Source organism: Daphnia pulicaria, chromosome 6 (genome assembly GCF_021234035.1).
Source record: "Daphnia pulicaria isolate SC F1-1A chromosome 6, SC_F0-13Bv2, whole genome shotgun sequence".
Classification (NCBI taxonomy): Eukaryota; Metazoa; Arthropoda; class Branchiopoda; order Diplostraca; family Daphniidae; genus Daphnia; species Daphnia pulicaria.
The window spans coordinates 7927484-7947029 of NC_060918.1; the positions used below are offsets into that span (position 1 = coordinate 7927484).

Sequence of the window (19546 nt, forward strand, 5' to 3'; positions counted from 1 at the left end):
GGTGGTACCGAACTGATCGTGAAATTGTTGCCCATGTGCGTTGCGATTTCTACGAGAACTTCCTTTCTGGTACTTGCGACAAAACTGTCGTCGACGTGAGTTATGACTATAGTTAACTCATCTCCAGTTCGCCGAATGTATATGCACCGATCTCCATCACAGCTTTCTAGTCCAAATTTGTGCATTACTTTGTCGTTTTCTTTAAAAAATAGAAGAGGGGCTTGTCTGAGTCCGTAGAGGGATTTTTCAAGTAGACAAACATCGTTCTCCCTTCCTTTCACGACGAAACCTTCTGGTTGCTTCATATAGATGATCTTGTCTAGTTTGGCGTATAGGAACGCGGTCTTGATGTCGAATTGTGCAACTTCCATGTTCCGGAAGGCGATCTCGGTGAGGGCTGCTTTAATTGATTCGTGGTGCGGTACTGGAGAATAGAGTTGGTCGTAGTCTCTCCCTGGTTGTTGTGCACAGCCGACTGCTACTAGTCTTCCTTTGTATCTTTCTTGGATGTTGTCATACGCGGGCTTAACTTTTCCAATCCATTTACAGTTCAATGGGGTGCATCCTGGGGGAGGGGTAACTAGTCTCCAGGTTTTGTTATACTTGTACTCTTCCTCAAAGGCTTTCATCCACTTCTCCGCTTGATCGGATTTTAGTGCCTCCTTGTAGCTTTGGGGCTCGAATGATTCGGTGAACAACGCTGAGAAATGGCCATTTTTGAACTCGTTGATTGTAGCGGTGAGGCCAAGTGATCTTCGGAATTCTTCATACCTTGCGGTGTATTTGTGCGAACGAGTCGTTCGACGGAGGTTTTCGGCATCGTTGCCTTGTGGAGCAGTCGGTTGGGGCTCAGGAGCTGTAGCAGGAGGTTCTTGGGGCAAGCCATGCTCTGCATTTTCGTCTGCTGGTGCAGTGTCTTCTTGGGCTGGACCCAGGTAGCACAGCCCATCTCCTGGATGTCCATTGGATATCTGAACATCTGATTTCCGTCCATGTCCCAATGGACGTAATCTAGACGTTGCTCTGAGATATCTCTTGGAACGACCATTCATGGATGTCCTATGGACGTAAATCTAAGATGAAAAGGGGATAAGAAACTGCATCATAAAATAACATCCTATGGATATCGTCTGGATATATATTGCGATCACTAATTGTTTTCAGTGTGTAAGCAATCTTGTGCACTATAAAGTAGTCTATCAAAACTTAATAAAAATCCATATATCTAATGTGGCGTGCTGGTATCGCACTCGATTGCCACCAAAAAAATCCGAGTTCGATTCCCGAGAAATGCAAAATTTCTCTATATGACTAATTGCTATGAATGATACCAATATCAATTAATAAAACGAAAGAAACTTGAAAAGAAATATAGTAAATACAAGTAAGAAATTAAATTGAACCATGCTTTTGAGAAATTCAAAATTGTCTTCAGACGTCTAAGTAACGTCCAGTCTACATCCAGTTGGATATCCAAATAGATGTCTCACGGATATCTCATTTTGATGTCATACGTAGCGACATTTGGATTATCGCTGGATGTCCAAGGGACATAACACTGGACGTCGAGTTCGTCTGTCAATCCATCTCCTGGATATCCAAGGGATATATCTGTGCTACTTGGGGATCTTGTTGGTGGAGATCTTCTTCCATCGGTTCTGTGGCCGGATTTTCTGACACGTGTTGCTCTTTTTCAGCGGGAGTGTTCAATTGACTGTTGCATTCCTGTAATGTTTGTATAATAGAAGGCCAAAAAAATGGACGGTTGAAAAACAATTGGCAGGAAGAGATTTTGTACCGTTGGTAAACCGAGAATTTTCGATGCTAGTAGATATGGATTAATTAGATTGTGCTGAGACTGCCTTGTTGCGTGAGGATCGGAGTCCTCTTTGAAGTCACTGATGAGTAAATTTTCGTCAAACGTAACGTCGCGGCTTAGGATTATTTTTCTCGTGACTTGATCCCACAGCCTCCATCCTTTGGTTTCTTCGCCGTATCCAACTAGCCAGCACGGAATACCTTTTGGATCTAGCTTTCTGTGTTTGGCTTTGGGGATGAGTGGGTATCCACGGCAACCAATGATGCGGAGATGACTGATGTCCGGCTTCTGGTCAAAGAATAGCTCGTGCGGCGTTTTTGATGACGAATTGGATGATGATGAACAGGACAGGGTGCGATTCAGGACATGGACAGCACTTCTCAAAAACTCTCCCCACAGTTCTAGGATTAAGTGATCAGCTTTCTTGAATAAGTTTGTAAATTTGTTCGTTCTCATATACATCATGCTTCGGGCAGATTCCATCGCTGTGCGATTAAGGCGCTCGGAGACTCCATTCTGCTGGGGGGTGTATGGGTTGGTGATCTGATGCACAATCCCTTCTGAAGCGAAGAAATCGTTGATGGCGTCGTTATCGTATTCTTTTCCACCGTCTGTTCTGACGATTTTTACGTTTCGATCGGTGGCTCGTTTGACGAATGCAATAAATTTCATGAGAAGTTTAGTGGCGTCGGATTTCTTTTTCATGCAGACGACAGATGTCCAGTTTGAGAAGTCGTCCTTGAACACGACGTAATAGATCTCGTTGTTGGGAGTTGGAACCGGTACTTCTCCTATGTCAGAGTGGATGATGTGGCCAACGCCGGTTGATTTTGTTGTGCTGGAGCAGAATGGCGTTCTACATGATTTCCCGAATATACATCCTTCACAGGGGGTATGTTTGGTGCTGGGGTCAAGATTGAGGCCGGTGACGGCATTAGATCTTGACATTTTGAGAATAGCTGCATTGTTCAGGTGGGCTAACCGTTGGTGGATGAGTGACAGCGGGAGAAGACGATTCGACCGTGTGACGACGATGGCTGTTGAACAGTCTTCAAAGGAGTTTGTGGCAGTTACATTAAGGTGGTATAATGATTTTCCAAGTCTCTTCCCAGACATGACTTCAATGCCGTTCTTCACGAAAGTTGCTCCATCTTTTGCAAAATGGGCTTCGATACCGTGATCAGTTGCGATGCCAACCGAAAAAAGGTTAGTTCCCAGGTCTGGGACAAAAAGGACTTCATGTAGTGTGCCGGCTTTGCTTTCTCCATTGATGTAGGAGACTATCGGAACGGTCCCGACACCAACCCAGATAGCACAGTGCAGTCCCAGAGACGTCCAAAATAAGTAACTTTGAGACGTCTGAGATGTACTTGGCACATAGCAGATTCCCAAGTTTACATTCCAAGTACGTCTTTTACGTATGGCCAATGTCCGCTTCGCCGAGATCTCATAGCGGTCCTTATCCCGTCCCATTGGATGGACTTTAGACGTACTTGGGACGGAAAAAGGATCTCAAGATGTCATGAATAATAAATCTTTTTCTGGACTCTGAATTTCGTTTCTTTTTTCTTTCCTCTTCTTTTTCTTATGAGTGTTTGCTGTGCCGACAATTTTTCATGAACGCTGATCCGGGTATCCGGACGACAAGTTTATTTGTCAAAGTATGCAAAGGGTTACCGGAAACACCACATAAATCGACAGCGTACTAACAGCATTGTTAAGAAATATGCAACCTGAACCGGGGTCGAACCCGGATCGTCGTGGTGAGAAGCAAGTACTATACAGATGTGCCACGAATTCATATCCGAGTTTTGAAGATAAAATTAATAATAGAATTTTAGAATCAAACTTTGCCGCGAAAAGACAAAGACAGTTTCTCCAAAATTTTCTAAGTGTCGAGAAGGATCCAAAAAATAAAAACGGGACGCATCAGAGACTTCTACGAGAGGGAGTAAAAAATGACGTATCCGACAAGATGAAAAATGAGTAACGTATTCAAATAAGGGCTCGCAATGGGACATCTTAGAGATTCCCCTGTGCCCACTGCACCAGCCGCACGGCTTTGGTCCCGCCTTGGGACAAAAATTCCTATCTGGGAGCCTGACTTCACAATTGTAAAGGGACTGGAATGAGTGTTGATTTCAAATATTATTCTCACACAATTGCCTAAACCTATTTGTGTTGCGGAAACCCACAACACCTCCCTTCCCAAGGTTTGACGGTCTTGCACAACCGTCGTCTTTTCTGACTTGCTTACTTCACATGTTCTGAACTGGTGTGTACCTGTCTCTGTCCGAAAAGGTGACTTAGAGTTTTGTAAAAAGCAAGTTAAACTGTATCCACTTTGTTAAATTACTCAGGTATTAATACAGCAAGTGCTATTCAATAGTTTTATCTTATTTCTGTTAGCTTAATACTAAAGTTAAATTCAACAGGTTATGGGCCCAGTATTTTGTTCCCTTTAACGAAATAAGATGGCCAACTAGATGATTGAAAATCATCTTAGAGATGTAAACCATGTACCTAAGTTTGACGGTACCGATTTACGTGAGTGGAATTTTGAATTGCGAATGATTTTCCAACAACTTGGGCTACTTGGACTTGTCGAAGGAAGCCCCCCCCTCTTTTCTGGAAACAAGTCATTTGCCTTTGTCATTCTTTAATTACGTTCACCTTGCGTTGGTGATCGCGTTGACTTTGTTTGTCGTATAAAACCCCATTGATTGTACTTCTTTCGCCAGTCAACACTGGGCTGTTCACCCAGTCTAGTGTTGATTCACCCTTTCGCGAGTCAAGTTTCAGGCCGTTAATTCGACCTGCTACTGGCCTGCTCGTTCCCCGTTTTTAACTTGTTGTATGTGTGTCTTTCTTGTGCTTGACGCTGGCTATACGGCTACGGCTGTGTGAATGCCTCCAACCTTTTGGGGCATGTATCGACTGTTATTTAAATTATGTTGACGTTGTACGGGAATATACCATCGAACGAAAGACTGCAGCTTCCCTGTGAGAAAAAGTTCTCGCATTTTGGTGTCAAGAAGTCGGATGATCATCACCATCGATCCAACCCACGTTTAATCGACCGAAACTAATTGCTAAGCCTGCATTTACCTTACGTTCAAAAGATCGAGCCACTACAAGAACAAGACACATACTGCTGAACAAGATTTGCTACCACTGACATTCTACTCGCTATCACTTGTTATTTTTATTTCGGTTGTTACACCGGCCACAAGGCGCCCAGTCAGTCGCATCACACAGTTCGCTCAACGTTATTTTTAAAATGTTACTCTCGCTCCAGGAAAGGTCGAAGTACGTTTTAAGCTACTCAGTTCATCGATGTTTCCCGTCAGTCTTGGATTTACTATTCTGATCAAGCAAGATTTCCTATGGCTGATATTCTCCATATCACTTATTATTTTTATTTACAGTTACGTTCGCTGCAACGCTTATCGATGTTTCCCGTCAGTTTTACATTTCTCCTGTTGTTCCAATTTCAGTCATTGTCTTATTTTGCTAGTTTGCGGGACGCAATCTCCCATGTCCCCGAGGCATGTAAGGAATGCACTAGCTTACTCTTCTTGGAAAAATATCCTCCCTCTTTTTTCTGGAAACAAGTCATTTGCCTTTGTCGTTCTTTAATTACGTTTACCTTGCGTTGGTGATCGCGTTGACTTTGTTTGTCGTATAAAACCCCATCGATTGTAGTTCTTTCGTCAGTCAACGCTGGGCTGTTCACCCAGTCTAGTGTTGATTCACCCTTTCGCGAGTCAAGTTTCAGGCCGTTAATTCGACCTGCTACTGGCCTGCTCGTTCCCCGTTTTTAACTTGTTGTATTTGTGTCTTTCTTGTGCTTGACGCTGGCTATACGGCTACGGCTGTGTGAATGCCTCCAACCTTTTGGGGCATGTATCGACTGTTATTTAAATTATGTTGACGTTGTACGGGAATATACTATCGAACGAAAGACTGCAGCTTCCCGGTGAGAAAAAGTTCTCACACTAACTAAGCCAATGAAAGAGAGGGTTTACTCGTGTGAAACAGCTGCAATCATGTGGACAAGATTGGACACACAGTACCGGCTTAGAGCAACTGAGAATCTTCATCTGTTGTGGCAATCATTCTACGATTTCACTCATCACCCTGGTATACTCAACATAATCACACACTGCTCAAACATACCACTAATCATCACATTTATTTATATAGATGATGATATAACTACCCACATTCGAAAACTCTCATCGATTGCTGTCAAACTTAGAGAACTTGGACAACCTCTTGATGAGATGCAGCTTGTAACCAAGGCTCTTGCCACACTTCCTGAACAGTTCAGAGTTGTAAGATCTGTCTGGGCAAATGTTCCTCTGAATGAAAGAACGATTGACAATCTACTACAACGTCTCCGTTCAGAAGAAAATGTTCTTAGATCCTACGAAAGAACTGATGGCTCTAATCAAGCTTTTGCAGCATACGGTCAGACAAGAGGACGAGGAAACCGTGGCATCAGAAGAGGCGGCAGATTTTTGCATGGAGTCAATCGACAATCACCACGACTGGACGTCCGATGTGGTTATTGCTTCATATCTGGTCATGAGACAAAAGATTGCAGAAAGAAAGAGGGCTGAAAGAGAGGAGCAAGCCAACAAAGACCAGGCACTATTGTAATCAACTTCTTTCAACCCGAAGAGTGTTCTCGCCTTCTTCGCAGACTCTGGAGCAACTCAACATATGTCAGACCAGAAGAATCTATTCGAAAATTTCATACCAATTCAACCTGGATCCTGGTTAATTGCTGGAATAGGAGACACCCACCTCCAAGTACTAGGAAAAGGCCACATCAGAGCTACTATCAATGTCAATGGCGAAACATCAACCAGACTCACTGAAGATGTCCTCTATGTACTAGGTCTTGGTACCATCCTATTCTCAATCAGCGCAGCTACAAGTTCCGGACTAGAAGCAAGATTGTCTGATGATCAAGTATTCTTTTATCGTGGAAACCAACTCGTACTAACAGGAAGACGCACTGGAAACACCCTCTATATTCTAGACCTACAACCTCAGACAACCTGCAACAAAACAACATTCCACATCGACTTAGCTCAACAGTCCGGTCTACGAGCTTCCCTTATCGTCTGGCATCAACGGCTGGGCCATATGAATCATCAGACCATACTGAAGATGGTTTCCCAAGATCTTATATCCGGACTTCACCTAACAAATGAAAAAATTCCTAAAACACTTTGTACTGCGTGTGAATTAGGAAAATTTAATCGACAACCACTAAAATCTGGAAGAACGAGAGCAACGCGTGTTGGAGAATTAATCCATTCGGATGTTGAAGGTCCAGTGCCATCCCCCAGCGTTGGTAACGCATGTAATTATGTATTATTTACAGATGACTTTTCAGGCTGGAGAGTTATTTACTTCATGAAATGTAAATCTGAAGTTCCCGCATTGTTTCGACTCTTTTTCGCTTCCCTTCTAAATGAGACGGGCAATACTGTTCGCACTCTACGTTCGGATAATGGAGGCGAATACACTGGAACTGAATTCAACAAATACCTTGCAGAGAAGGGCATCCGCCACGAAACCAGTGCTGCGTATACACCAGCTCAAAATGGTGTTGCTGAGAGAGGAAACAGGACGCTTCTAGATGGTGCTCGTAGCATGCTTCTCGCCAGTAACCTACCACCTACACTCTGGGCGGAAGCTGTTGGTTACCTTGTCTACATCCGCAACCGTGTACTATCCAGTACCATTGAGGTGATACCATTTGAAACGTGGAGCGGAAGAAAACCGGATATCCCCAACATCCGCATCTTTGGATCTAGAGCATTTGTAAGATGCCCAAATGTCAAAAAGCTGGACGCAAGGTGTTTAGAAGGAGCATTTGTCGGAGTTAGCAACACTCAAAAAGCCTCCCGCATCTACGTAACCTCTCCATCACCAAGAATAATCGTACGATGTCAAAATTGATGAAACGGTCATGTACTCAACGACAAAAAAGCAAAATGGACCTCAATGGACGGAACCTACTCGCAGAACAGAACCCATTATTTGTGATCCCAGTGATAATGCAGTTGAAGCTGACCAAAAACTTACCACCACAGCACAGCCAAGCAACTCTGATCCAGTTAATGAAGCAATTCAAGTTGATCAAGTCTTCCCTGAAGAATTGATTCACCTTGAAATCATGCCCGAAGCAGTTCCGCATCGAGATGAACCTACCCATGACATCATTCAAGAAGAGGCAGTACAAGATCCCATCAACTTAGAAAACAACAACAACGTTGCTGATGTTTTGAATACCGATGACCGCAATGAGACGACTAGCATCCGCAGATCATCACGTCTTCCCCACTACAGTGAACGCTACCTAGCTTATAGGAAATCACTAGGACGTCAAGGTGTTTGCTTCGCAATGTCTGCTAGTACTGAAGACACCAATGCAGTACCTTTTGAACCATCCAGCTATACTGAAGCAACAACGTGTCCAGATGCAAATCAGTGGATTCCGGCCATCTTTGACGAAAACGAATCCCTTATTCAAAACCATACATGGACTCTCTGCCCACTTCCACCTGACAGGTCAGCAATTGAAGGCAAATGGGTTTTTACGTTCAAACCTGGATACAAGCAAATCGCTCCACGATACAAAGCCCGTTTTGTAGCCAAAGGCTACTCTCAAGTCTATGGCCTTGACTATGTCGACACTTTTTCGCCAGTAGTGAAACATTATTCACTACGCACCGTACTTGCTATTGCTGCAGCCAAGGATCTAGAAATGATACAACTCGACATCAAGACGGCGTTTCTCAATGGTGAACTTCAAGAGGAAATTTATATGAAGCAGCCAGAAGGTTTCATTATACCAGGCGAGGAAACTCAAGTATGCAAATTGTTGAAGAGCTTATACGGCCTGAAGCAAGCATCACGGGCATGGAATCAAAAATTTCACGCATTCATTGTCAAGTTTGGCCTAACCCAAAGTAAAGCTGACCCGTGTGTATATTTTCGACATCAACGTGAAGGGGAAGTAGAGGAATTCACTTTGCTTATCATTTGCGTCGATGACGGAATCATTTTCAGCAGTAGAAAACAAACTCTTATGGATATCCTGAAACATCTGAAAACAGGCTTTGAGATCCGCTCTCTTCCTGCGCACCGGTTTGTCGGCGTTGACATCACTCGAGATCGCCCCAAACTCATGATGTACATCTCACAGCCGGAGTACATCACGAAGATAGCTGGAAGATTCAACATGACCACATGTACACCCCTTGCTGTCCCGGCTGATCCTTGTTGTCGACTATCTCCTGACATGTCACCCCAGAATGAAGAAGAAGAAGCGGAAATGAAAACTATCCCCTTCAGAGAAGCTGTAGGATCCCTTATGCATGTCATGGTCATGACTAGACCAGATATCGCCTATGCTGTAGGACAAGTGGCACAATACGCTCAGAAACCAGGAAAACAATACTGGCGTGCAGTCAAAAGGATTCTAGCCTACTTCATCAAAACCAAAAACTATGGTTTGTGCTTTGGAAGATCCAGCGACCAACTAATCGGATTTTGTGATGCAGATTATGCCGGAGATTTACAAACTCGCCGCTCTACATCTGGTTTCCTTTTTCTTTATCTTGGAGGACCAGTTTCATGGGCCAGCCGGCGCCAACCGTGTGTAGCACTTTCCACCACAGAAGCCGAATTTGTTGCAGCAGCAGAAGCCACTAAAGAAGATGTGTGGTTTCAACAACTATACTATCCGAACTAGGAATAGATGGTCGCTCTGTTGGAATAAAGTATACATACAAGAGTTTAACAGCTTACTTGTGCTATATTTGTGTAGAGAATGAACATACCAAAATTGACACATAAATCCAGCTAAGCTTTCCAACACTTACATATGACAGAACGCACAAAGGAATCAGGGCAACATGGCTGTATCAAGTCGAAGCCTCTTCTCACCACATGAGATTGAAATTGCTATTTCAACACGCTCAACAACTCTTTATTGTGATAACCAAAGTGCTATTGCTTTAGTGAATAACCCTACCTTCCATCAACGCACAAACCAAATCGATGTGCGACTCTTTTACATCAGAGAGCTGCAAGAGAAGAAAACAATCAATGTTGTTTACATCAACACGGAGCAACAACTTGCTGATATACTCACAAAGCCATTGGCAGTCCCAAGATTTGAAAATTACGAGATGCCCTAGGAATTGTTCCAATCAAAATTTAGAGCTTATTTAAGGGGAAGTGTTGATTTCAAATATTATTCTCACACTGTTGCCTAAACCTATTTGTGTTGCGGAAACCCACAACACCTCCCTTCCCAAGGTTTGACGGTCTTGCACAACCGTCGTCTGTTCTGACTTGCTTACTTCACGTGTTCTGAACTGGTGTGTACCTGTCTCTTTCCGAAAAGGTGACTTAGAATTTTGTAAAAAGCAAGTTAAACTGTGTCCACTTTGTTAAATTACTCAGGTATTAATACAGCAAGTGCTATTCAATAATTGGTATCTTATTTCGGTAAGCTTAATACTAAAAATAAATTCAACAATGAGAAATTTAGTTGGACCGTTCCCTTCTTCTGAGTCTTTTCAATTTGATTTGATGAAAATGGTTTGAGTTGGACCGTTCCCATTGATCAAATATAACATACACATTTTCCTTCTTGATCATTATTACTCTACAAAAATATCAATATCTATGAGCAAAAAGCAGTAGTTAATATTTGTTATGTTGACGGGCTATATTTTTTATGCTGGAGGGGGACTGGCAACTTGCTCTATTCAAGTCCTCCACTGGGTTTCCCTTGAAACTTCAAATCAGTCGAGGCCACAATTGCTGGGAATTCGGCTGCTAATGATGATGGGAGGGCAATAGCCGGTAGAAGGCGCGACAAAAGGTGTCATGGTGGTATTCCCTATCAGGTGTCCCATCTCCTTATCTCTGGTAAACGGTGGCGGGTGACACGTGGTGTTGGTACACACCCACCAGGTAGCAGGATTTTTTGGAAGAAGACAGAATCAAGACGACGCCTAAAGCTTATGGAAGCCATTAACGTTGAGAGCCGTAACCATAGTAAATGGCTCTGGTTTCCCTTCTGTGAGTAAAAAAAAAAATGCAAGTGTAGTAGATTAAAAAATGAGCGTAAAGGATCTTTCCATTTTCTTAATTACTTTTAAGGAGTTTAACCTGACAATGGATCCATTCCAGTTTCCAGATGCCGCTAGTAGACGCCCCACAAAATAATCTAGTCTATTGCGCAACAGTGCAACACATTTCAGACTTTTACTTCGGTACCAGCCTTTGGAGTATCGAGAACTTTTTGTGGCGCATTTAAATTCTGAATTTGACTAATTTCTAGGTATTCTGTGATTATCTTTTGGGAAGTTTGCGGGTCATAATAATGGCAACAAATAGAACTGAAGAAGATACTTTTGTAGAACTAATAGTAAGTTTGTTATTTTGATTCCAAATCACCCATTATCTAAAAATCTTTTGTCTCAGAAAACATTTTTTAAAGAGTTCACTGAGGGGAAGTTCAGTTTCAATTCAAACAAAGATGGTAATAAGTTAATTGGCAGTTGAATGAACTGAATTCAGTTATCAATATGTTGCATTTCCTAATATCAAATGTCTTTTGTGTTCACAGAGTGTGAAGCCACATTGAATATGTCCACACATTTGTTTGCTGGTCTGAGAACTTCCCAACAAGAGAGGAATGATGGTCTAAGTTTGAAGAGCTTAAAATACTTATTGGTATGTACATAAACATTTTGTATTTATATAGCACATGTTAATTGATGTCGCTTTCACAGATGGAAAATAATCAAGTAAGCCGGCAGTTTACCTGGAACATGTTACCCACCCTGCTCACTAAACATAAGGATAGTCTATGTTTTTATCTGTTGTTCCAAAAACTGAAGGATCTTCTTCTTCAGTCACAAACAGTGAATGAGTTGTTTTTAGTGAACACTGTATTATTGCTTCAGGAGAAAAAGTATGGCCCAGCTCTTGCTGAATCACAAAAATTCACAGGTGTTTTTTTTTTTTTTTTTGTTTTAACTTTAAGCAGAGTTTAAAAGAATTAATTGTTAATTTCATTTGTGTCCCTGATTCTTAGTCAATGAACCCCGAGCTAGTGGTTACGAGTCTCATTTGATATCTACTCATCTCATTTTTTTGTTTTATTGATTATGTACGAGCCGATAATACAAAGGTTAATGGAAAAATAAATTCTGAAAAGAATTATTGCTCCTTACTCCGCAACCGCGTCTTCTTTCACGACGACATCCATGTTAACTGGAGCTGATTTTCTGCGTTGTCCATATCAACTGGATTCTCTTTTTCTACGTTATCCATGTCGACAGGAACCTTACGACATTCAATCATCAATACTAACATCCTCTTGCCCTTGATTTTCGTCTTTTTCTTCTAGGTCATTTTGGGCTGCACGTTCTTTTTCCGCAAACTTATTTACCTCTTTATAATGAAAATAAAGAATTACGTTAAATTTTTCGTCTACAACAACTTTAACGGGAATTTTACCGAATTTCGATAGGTCAGCTCCACACAAGCGCAAATAATGTATCCGATCACATTTTGCTACATGTGCTCTAACAGACGTTTTCCCCTTCCAAGCAACTACGACTATATTAAGTCCATCCTCATAACATTCCATCAGCGTACTGCCAGTATCTGTTAGGGTATAAATATTTTTATTTAATTTATCAAAACGTTTGTGTTCTTAAAACTGATCTCCTACCGATTTCGTGCACCTGCTTGGCTGCACCAGAACTAAACGAATGAATTTCCGGTGGCGTGTTCATGTCGTCGTTCAAAAGTAGCATAGTCATATCAGCTCTTGTGATTACTACTCGTCTCTTCTTCATGAACTCCATCATTGCTAGCGCTCCCTGTAATAAATCAACAAATGATGGCAAGTTTCAACATTGTTTAATTTTAAAATAAACCTCTTGGGCAATACGATATCCACAATCGGTGCCCTTGTTTTCACTGCGTGCGATCATTTTAAATTCCAGCGATCCCTTGGCTTCGACTAGCAAGCGGTGAATGACTGCCTCGTTTCCCATGGGATTCAACGAACATGTAGAATAAACCATTTTCCCACCCACCGATAGCATTTCAGCTCCACGTCGCGCAATTCGATATTGCAAACTGATTGTCCAGCAACAGGAAAGAATTAAAAATTAATTTTAAATTTTATCAGCTCATGATAATTTACTGAATACCCGTGAAGACTTGATCCATTGGCGCTGTTCCATTTCATCCAAACATCCAAGTTGTTTTTTCGTAGAGCACCGTCTCCAGAACAGGGCACATCACACAAAATTTGGTCAAACTTCAAGACATCCTTCCCTGTTGAATGAGAAATTAAATTAAAATAAAATAGTTTCATCAGTTAAGATTCTGAAATCTGTTACCTCCTCCTGGAGTAGGAATATGAAAATTAGGCATCAGAGACGCATCATGGTTTGTAATTATCAGATTTGGTGATGGCAGTCTCTTCAACTGATGAGTCAACAGATAACATCTTTTGTTGTTCGAATCGTTTGCAATAACTAAACCTTCGACAAAATATCAATAGCTTACAGATTGTCATAAATGAACATAAATAATAATTATTTAAAAAATTATACCTGTTGCTTTTCCCTCATCACAATGTAGCATTTCCACTAATTGGCTAGTTTTTGAGCCGGGGGCGGCGCACATGTCTAAAACCTGAGATTTTGTTCAGCAAAATAAATTGGTTCACAATCCATTATTGAAATTTTCAGCATACCTTGGGATGGGGCTGGACATCAAGAACAAGGGGTGGGATCATACTCACAGTTTCTATACACAATTAAAATTGAGAGTTTTCAACGTCACTTTTAAACATATATATATATATATATAAATTTGTAAAATATGTACCTTGTCTACTAATATTTCCTGCTTCAGTTTCTGACACTAAGAAATTGTGTAGTTTCACATTACCTTCAGATTTACGGGTATCTTTCCTAGTGAGACTCAGTAGCCATGCCAGATCTTCAGGATACCAAGTAAGGCATTCAGGTTTAGCTTGTTCTTCAGTCAATGCCTTAAAATATTCCCCTTCCATAGTTTTCAATATAGCTTTTCCTTGATTACGATACCCAGAAATTCTAAATGAAGCAGGGAAAGGTTCCCTTAAGTCATACATGAATGATTCCCATTGATCATCAGGGACGATTTTTTGAGCCTGAATTAGAAAGAGATTATCAATATACAACCATAACTTGGTTAACCATTAAACATGAAAGCTAACCTTATAATGCATTTCAAATGCTGAATTTTCCTTGAAAACGACATCAAATCCTTCATTCTTCTTTTTGGTTCCCTTCAAAATCGAATAATTGATGTGAAAAAAGTTGTATTTCTTTTTTAACGATTTTTAGATAACTTACCCAAGATAACGCAGCATCATCCTTTTTTTCGCATTTACTATTCCATCCCATTCTACTTAAGTCAATAATATTCAACAAAAATTCACATCCACTAATGTTCCCGCTTTGCCCACCAGTTCCTCACATCACTTTTCACTTATAGATCTTCTTTATCCAATGAAGCGTTTCGTAGATTAATAATGGGTGTTAATAAATTGTAGATGAGAATTAGGATAGCTAAAATGCCGAGCAAAATAAAAATGGGGCAGGCATATGGCCCACATGGGGGAGATGGTTTGTTACACGGTGTTGGTGGGGGTAAACGTGGAGATGCCATATGGTACTGTCAGGGCCGCCCGTACTGTCACGGGCAATCTAGTTCAATACTTCAATACACTGTCAAGGTCACGGAGTCACGGAGATTAAGTGATTAACTCACACAAGAGAAATAAAACTAACATCCACTCAGCGTGGTCAGCAGCAGGCGAAAAGTGAGAAGAAAAATCTGACTAAATCTAAGGACGCCAAGCGACACAAGGCCATCTGGTAAGCAAAAGTAAGGCGAACAGGAAATGCAAACTGAACAGATATTTTCTAGCTATATGCGTAAAGCCGTAAACCCTTAATTTCGTCTGCTAACGTACGGCGTTCCCATAGTTACCGGAAACCACATACAGCAGGGCCATGTGGTTTTCCCAACTCACCATGTATGAAATAGTGTGTCTACCTTAAAGTCCTAAGACTATTATAGAAACCATCAATCAACATGCTTGTGCCTGGCCTGATAAAGTATCTTGTGAAACACAGTGCTTATGTTGTGTAATATATGTAAATCTCCTTCTTCCCATGTATCCTGCACTGTTGAAATGTATACTGTAATATGCAGAAATATTACGTGAGTATCAAAGTTACTTTCCTTTGTTTGTTAGTTCTTTCAACTGAGTGGCAACGAGCTAGAGCAGACATTGTTTTTTTTGTTTTTTTTTTATGTTACTGTTAAGCGTAACAAGCATTTGAGGCTAGTGAACTACCTGATCATCTTTTTTTCAAACTAGCATGTAACAGCCTTGTTTGTCTTAAATTTGTTATTATTCTTACAGGTGTTCCTGTCGAGTTGGCTAATCAAGCTGGACAAACTCCCCTATTCTGTGCATCTTTCAAAGGGCATTACAATTTAGTGAAACTTTTGATTAAATTCTGTGCTGATCCAAACAGGCGCTGTTCAAACCTTTGCTGCACTCCAGTGCATGCTGCATGTTGGAATGGAAATTACAAGCTGCTTTCTTGCTTGTTGATTGCTGGTACAGCATTTTAAATATTGATTGTGTGTTTGTTCTTATTATTCATATGTGTTCATTGTTTTTAGGAGGGGATCTTTGACTGCATGATCAAAATAACCACTCACCGTGTGATTGGGCAAGGATGCAGCCACATTCTGAAAACCGACTGGCCAATTTTATATTGATAGAATCCTTCTGCCTAATTACAATGGAAAAACAGAAAAACAATGAAGTTAATGTTTTTGATCCTGGAGTTGCGGAATTAAACAATAGTTCTACTTCTCGGGCGCATCCTGCTACATTGAAATTTCAAACAAAGTTGCGGAATAAACTTGCTGCGATGTGTGGGGAAATTGGACCTCTAGGCAACGTTCAAGGCACTGGGTAAATTATCATGTTAAGTCAAGATCCTTCCAAGTTTATAAACATAAATCAATTTCTTAGATTGTTTACGGGCGCGGAGAGAGCGTAGCTGCACTTTGGCCAGTTCCATTGATTAGCGAGTCAGAAATTAGCGATCCCGACGACGATGGATGTGGTGCCGAAGCAGATGTTAATGCTTTGCTCCCTCGAGGTATTGCTTACAGATCCGGTCCTACGAATGAAATGATTTCTAGACGCTGGCATCAAACTCCCGTTAGTATTCGGCGCATGAAAGGCAATCAACCTCCTGATCTGTTGTTTGAAGAGCTTCGTAGCATGAGCCGGTTGAGGCATCCAGGTAAAATTTTATCTAAAAAATTTTATAGAATCCTCATTTATTTTAATCTATTGTGTTGTAAATAGGATTGATGATGTTGTTGGGAGTGAGCGCAACGCAACATTGGGAGAGCGTGCAACTTGTATACGAGCCTATTTACCATGGCTCTCTTCATCATAGACTACACATGATGGGATCTACCATTTCACTCCTCAAACGACTGCTTGTATTGCAGCAGATTTGTGATGCCTTGCTTTTTCTTTACTCTAAGGAGTTACTATATTGCAGTATTTCTTCGCATGCCGTTCATTTAGTATCCACTGGCCGAGCCAAGTCAGGATGCTTGGAGACTTTGACTGAAGATAACAATTTATCAAAAAGGTATGACATGGGTTTATTTTAACATGTAACTATCACTATTTAATTTTAATTTTGTCTTGAAGTGCTTATCGGAATGTTCCATCTTCACACTGGGAATGGATGGCTTCTTGGCTTGCACCGGAATGTGCCCGCAGAGAGTTTGCCTCCCCCCCCCCCTTTCTGATGTCTATTCGTTTTGCTGTCTGGTGTAGGAGACGTGCTCAGAAGAAATACCTTGGTGACTTGGTCGCATCTCGATTCAAAACAGATCAATCGTATGTGGCAAAAGGAGAGTTGCAACAATCCAAGAATGCTTCCGCTCGGGTCAAATATACCTTTTCATGCTACGAGTTTTCTCAAACTGGGCCTTCGAGCGGAATTGAGTGAACGACGTGAAATGGATTTGCAGGAAATCTATTTGATGCTTCGTCTTCAGGCGGCTGCAGTGTCTCAATCGCAGCAGAAAGAAGTTTATCAAAAGTCAAGCCCTCCGCCAGTTAGAATGGATGACTCCAATGCGGAAATTAATCATTCTACCGTACCGTAAGTTACTATTTTTTGAAATCTTAAGAATTCAGATCTCCGTGTTCTGGCAATTTTGTGAATATTAAGTTTGAATCTCGTTCGCTCTTTGTTACTAATCGATTTTTTAAAATCGATTATTACGTTTACACGTCAACTCTTACATTGCAATTTTATTTAAAAAATCACTGTTGTTGGTCAACAAATTATTGCCAATTTTGTCAAGGGTTGTTAAAACTTTTATGTTTAATTTTTTTCTCGGTTTCAGATCTGCTTCTACACCGGAAAAGTTATTGCAAGAGCCTAGCATTGGTGATACTTTCATTTTTCAATGATGGCGTCGAATAAGTTTCACGTGGAGTTCAATGCAATCCATGTGACTGAAGCTCATATTCATCGGTAAATTCATTCTATTGAATATTCACTCCATTACTTGAGTTATTCGTATCATAATCTAAATGTTGGTCTTCCGGTTGTCCCCTCATATTTTTCGTAAATGATATTGAATTCATAAATTTCGCGGCATTTCTTTAGTTCACAGGTGCCTCATTTCCGTTTATGTTCTTGCTGATGTCTAATGTTACTTGAACGTTCTTAAGACGTGCATTTGACCACGGTTAAAATTCTACAAGTTTTTGTATCCGCAACTGTAAAAGGAATACATTGCATTTTTTTCAGTTTTATCATCCTGGATTGGTTGGTTTAAGAGATAAATTTCTAAATTTTATTCAGGATAAATTTTGAGGTTATTTTAAAACATAATTCTTAATGAACTGTACTTTAAATTCCGCCAAATCCCACACCCCCATCTTTTAAAAACGGAAAAAAGTATAACATAAAAGAGGTGCCAAATCTAGCGCGTTGTGAAACTGAAGTGATATGTTAGCTCGATTAAGGCTGTATTTGTAATATTCATTCATTGATATTATTCTTTCGTTTTCTTTACGTAACTTATTAGTTTTGTGTTGGCAATGTGTAAGATGATAAAAGACCAATTACCACGGCGGAGTAACATAAATAAAAACTTCGCATAAGGGAAAAGCAGGTGTTACGCACGCGAAAAATCGAATATTAACGACTTTGTTGAAATACACGTTGGTACTAATAAAATAGTTCTTTGCGTCAGAAACATAAAAAACCAGGTTTATTGATTTTCAAACAGATTAGATTATGACGGATGACCATAAAACGCTTTAGGTATTAAGCATCGCTACAACAACTTAAAAGGTCATGACTTGAAACAGGGAACTTGTGATTGACTTGATAAATGGATTCTTGATTTTTTTAAATAAACGAGAAGAAAGTTAAAACAGGGAGTGCAATAATTAAGAAGAGGAACTATTTCTTGTCAAGTGACTCTGCAATCAGCAGCACATGACCAAGATGTTCCATCTTTACCGAAATCACCGAAATGATCTTTAGCTCAGCGGGAATTCCGTCCCATTCAGGGCCTTCGATTAGTCGGATGGCGTACAGCAGAGAGTTGTCGGGCGTAAGATCAACAGGAACGGGCTGGGAGGTAGAAACAATGTTGAGCATTTGCAACAAAGTCTCCAGAACTCCATCACCTAGTTGGGTACCAGCACGCAACTTTTGGCTCGACAGCTGAGCCAATTAAGTGTTCGGGCATCATCTTTGTCCAGTCCTCTGCCCTCTGGGATTCGGCCGCCAAAAATATCGTCACCCTTCATTCGCGCCATGATGGCTTTGAGCAAAGCAAACGCGTGACGAGCTTCCAGTCTGAAATGACGATTGAGAACGCCCAGCGTGTCGCGTTCGACATGTGACGCTCGGTTAGGACTTCTGCCCTCAATAGTTCGTCCAGTACGTCTGATATGTAATACTTTCGCACCTATGGCAAAAAAAAGTAGCATTAGAAATGTTAAATGGTTAAGTTTTTAATTAATTGCTGCATCAGCAGTCGAAAATGCGTTTATTACCTTGCTTACAATAAGGGACTCAGTATTAGAATGGAGATGCGTGTTTGCCGAAATCAGGATCGATCTAGCCTCAGCTAGGCTTCGATTCTTCTCCTGTAATTTTACAAAAGATAATTTGACGTAAGACAGCACAAGAACGGAAAACCATAAAAACAAATCATACCAAATCCGCCAGGATGATTTCCTTCAACTGTGGAGGAATGGAAGACGGCTGCCAAGGTACACAGCAGCGGTAAATCACTTAAAGTCAGTAGGATTAAACCACTTAAAAGTGCGGAAAATACTTAACAGGTTTTCTTACTTAAATTTTTTTCCCCCACTTATAATATTATCTTACTTAATTTTACGTAACCTACTTGATACAATTAAGTAACTTTATATTACTTAATTTACGCAGAAATTCCCCATTTAAAATTCATTTCAGTATTAATACAAAATTCTAAAAAGCAATATAGTTCCGTCAATTGTATATTAAACAAACA

The 19546-nt window shown here is 40.8% G+C and overlaps 2 protein-coding genes across 2 annotated transcripts in view; both read right to left on the bottom strand.

Moving 5' to 3' along the window:
* Positions 1–19546, bottom strand: part of LOC124342055 (THO complex subunit 2-like) — a 366722-nt gene that overhangs the window by 116276 nt on the left and 230900 nt on the right. The gene's annotated exons all lie outside the window — the stretch shown is intronic.
* Positions 12051–14627, bottom strand: LOC124343079 (tRNA (cytosine(34)-C(5))-methyltransferase-like). Its single transcript, XM_046796202.1, has 11 exons — positions 14284–14627; positions 14145–14216; positions 13772–14078; positions 13638–13690; positions 13495–13576; positions 13279–13422; positions 13087–13213; positions 12808–13012; positions 12600–12750; positions 12383–12532; positions 12051–12316 (listed from the first exon to the last, which is right to left on the bottom strand). The coding sequence occupies exons 1-11, from the start codon at positions 14332–14334 to the stop codon at positions 12219–12221; spliced, it is 1440 nt and encodes a 479-aa protein (XP_046652158.1). The 5' UTR covers positions 14335–14627; the 3' UTR covers positions 12051–12218.

Bases quoted from the DNA above. Each gene is read 5' to 3' on its own strand.
- LOC124343079 (XM_046796202.1), bottom strand. From the start codon at position 14,334: ATGGGATGGAATAGTAAATGCGAAAAAAAGGATGATGCTGCGTTATCT. The intron at 12,533-12,599 runs GTAGGAGATCAG...ATACCCTAACAG, and splicing joins CAAGCAGGTGCACGAAATCG to ATACTGGCAGTACGCTGATG. The intron at 12,317-12,382 runs GTAAAATTCCCG...TTCATTATAAAG, and splicing joins AGCTGACCTATCGAAATTCG to AGGTAAATAAGTTTGCGGAA.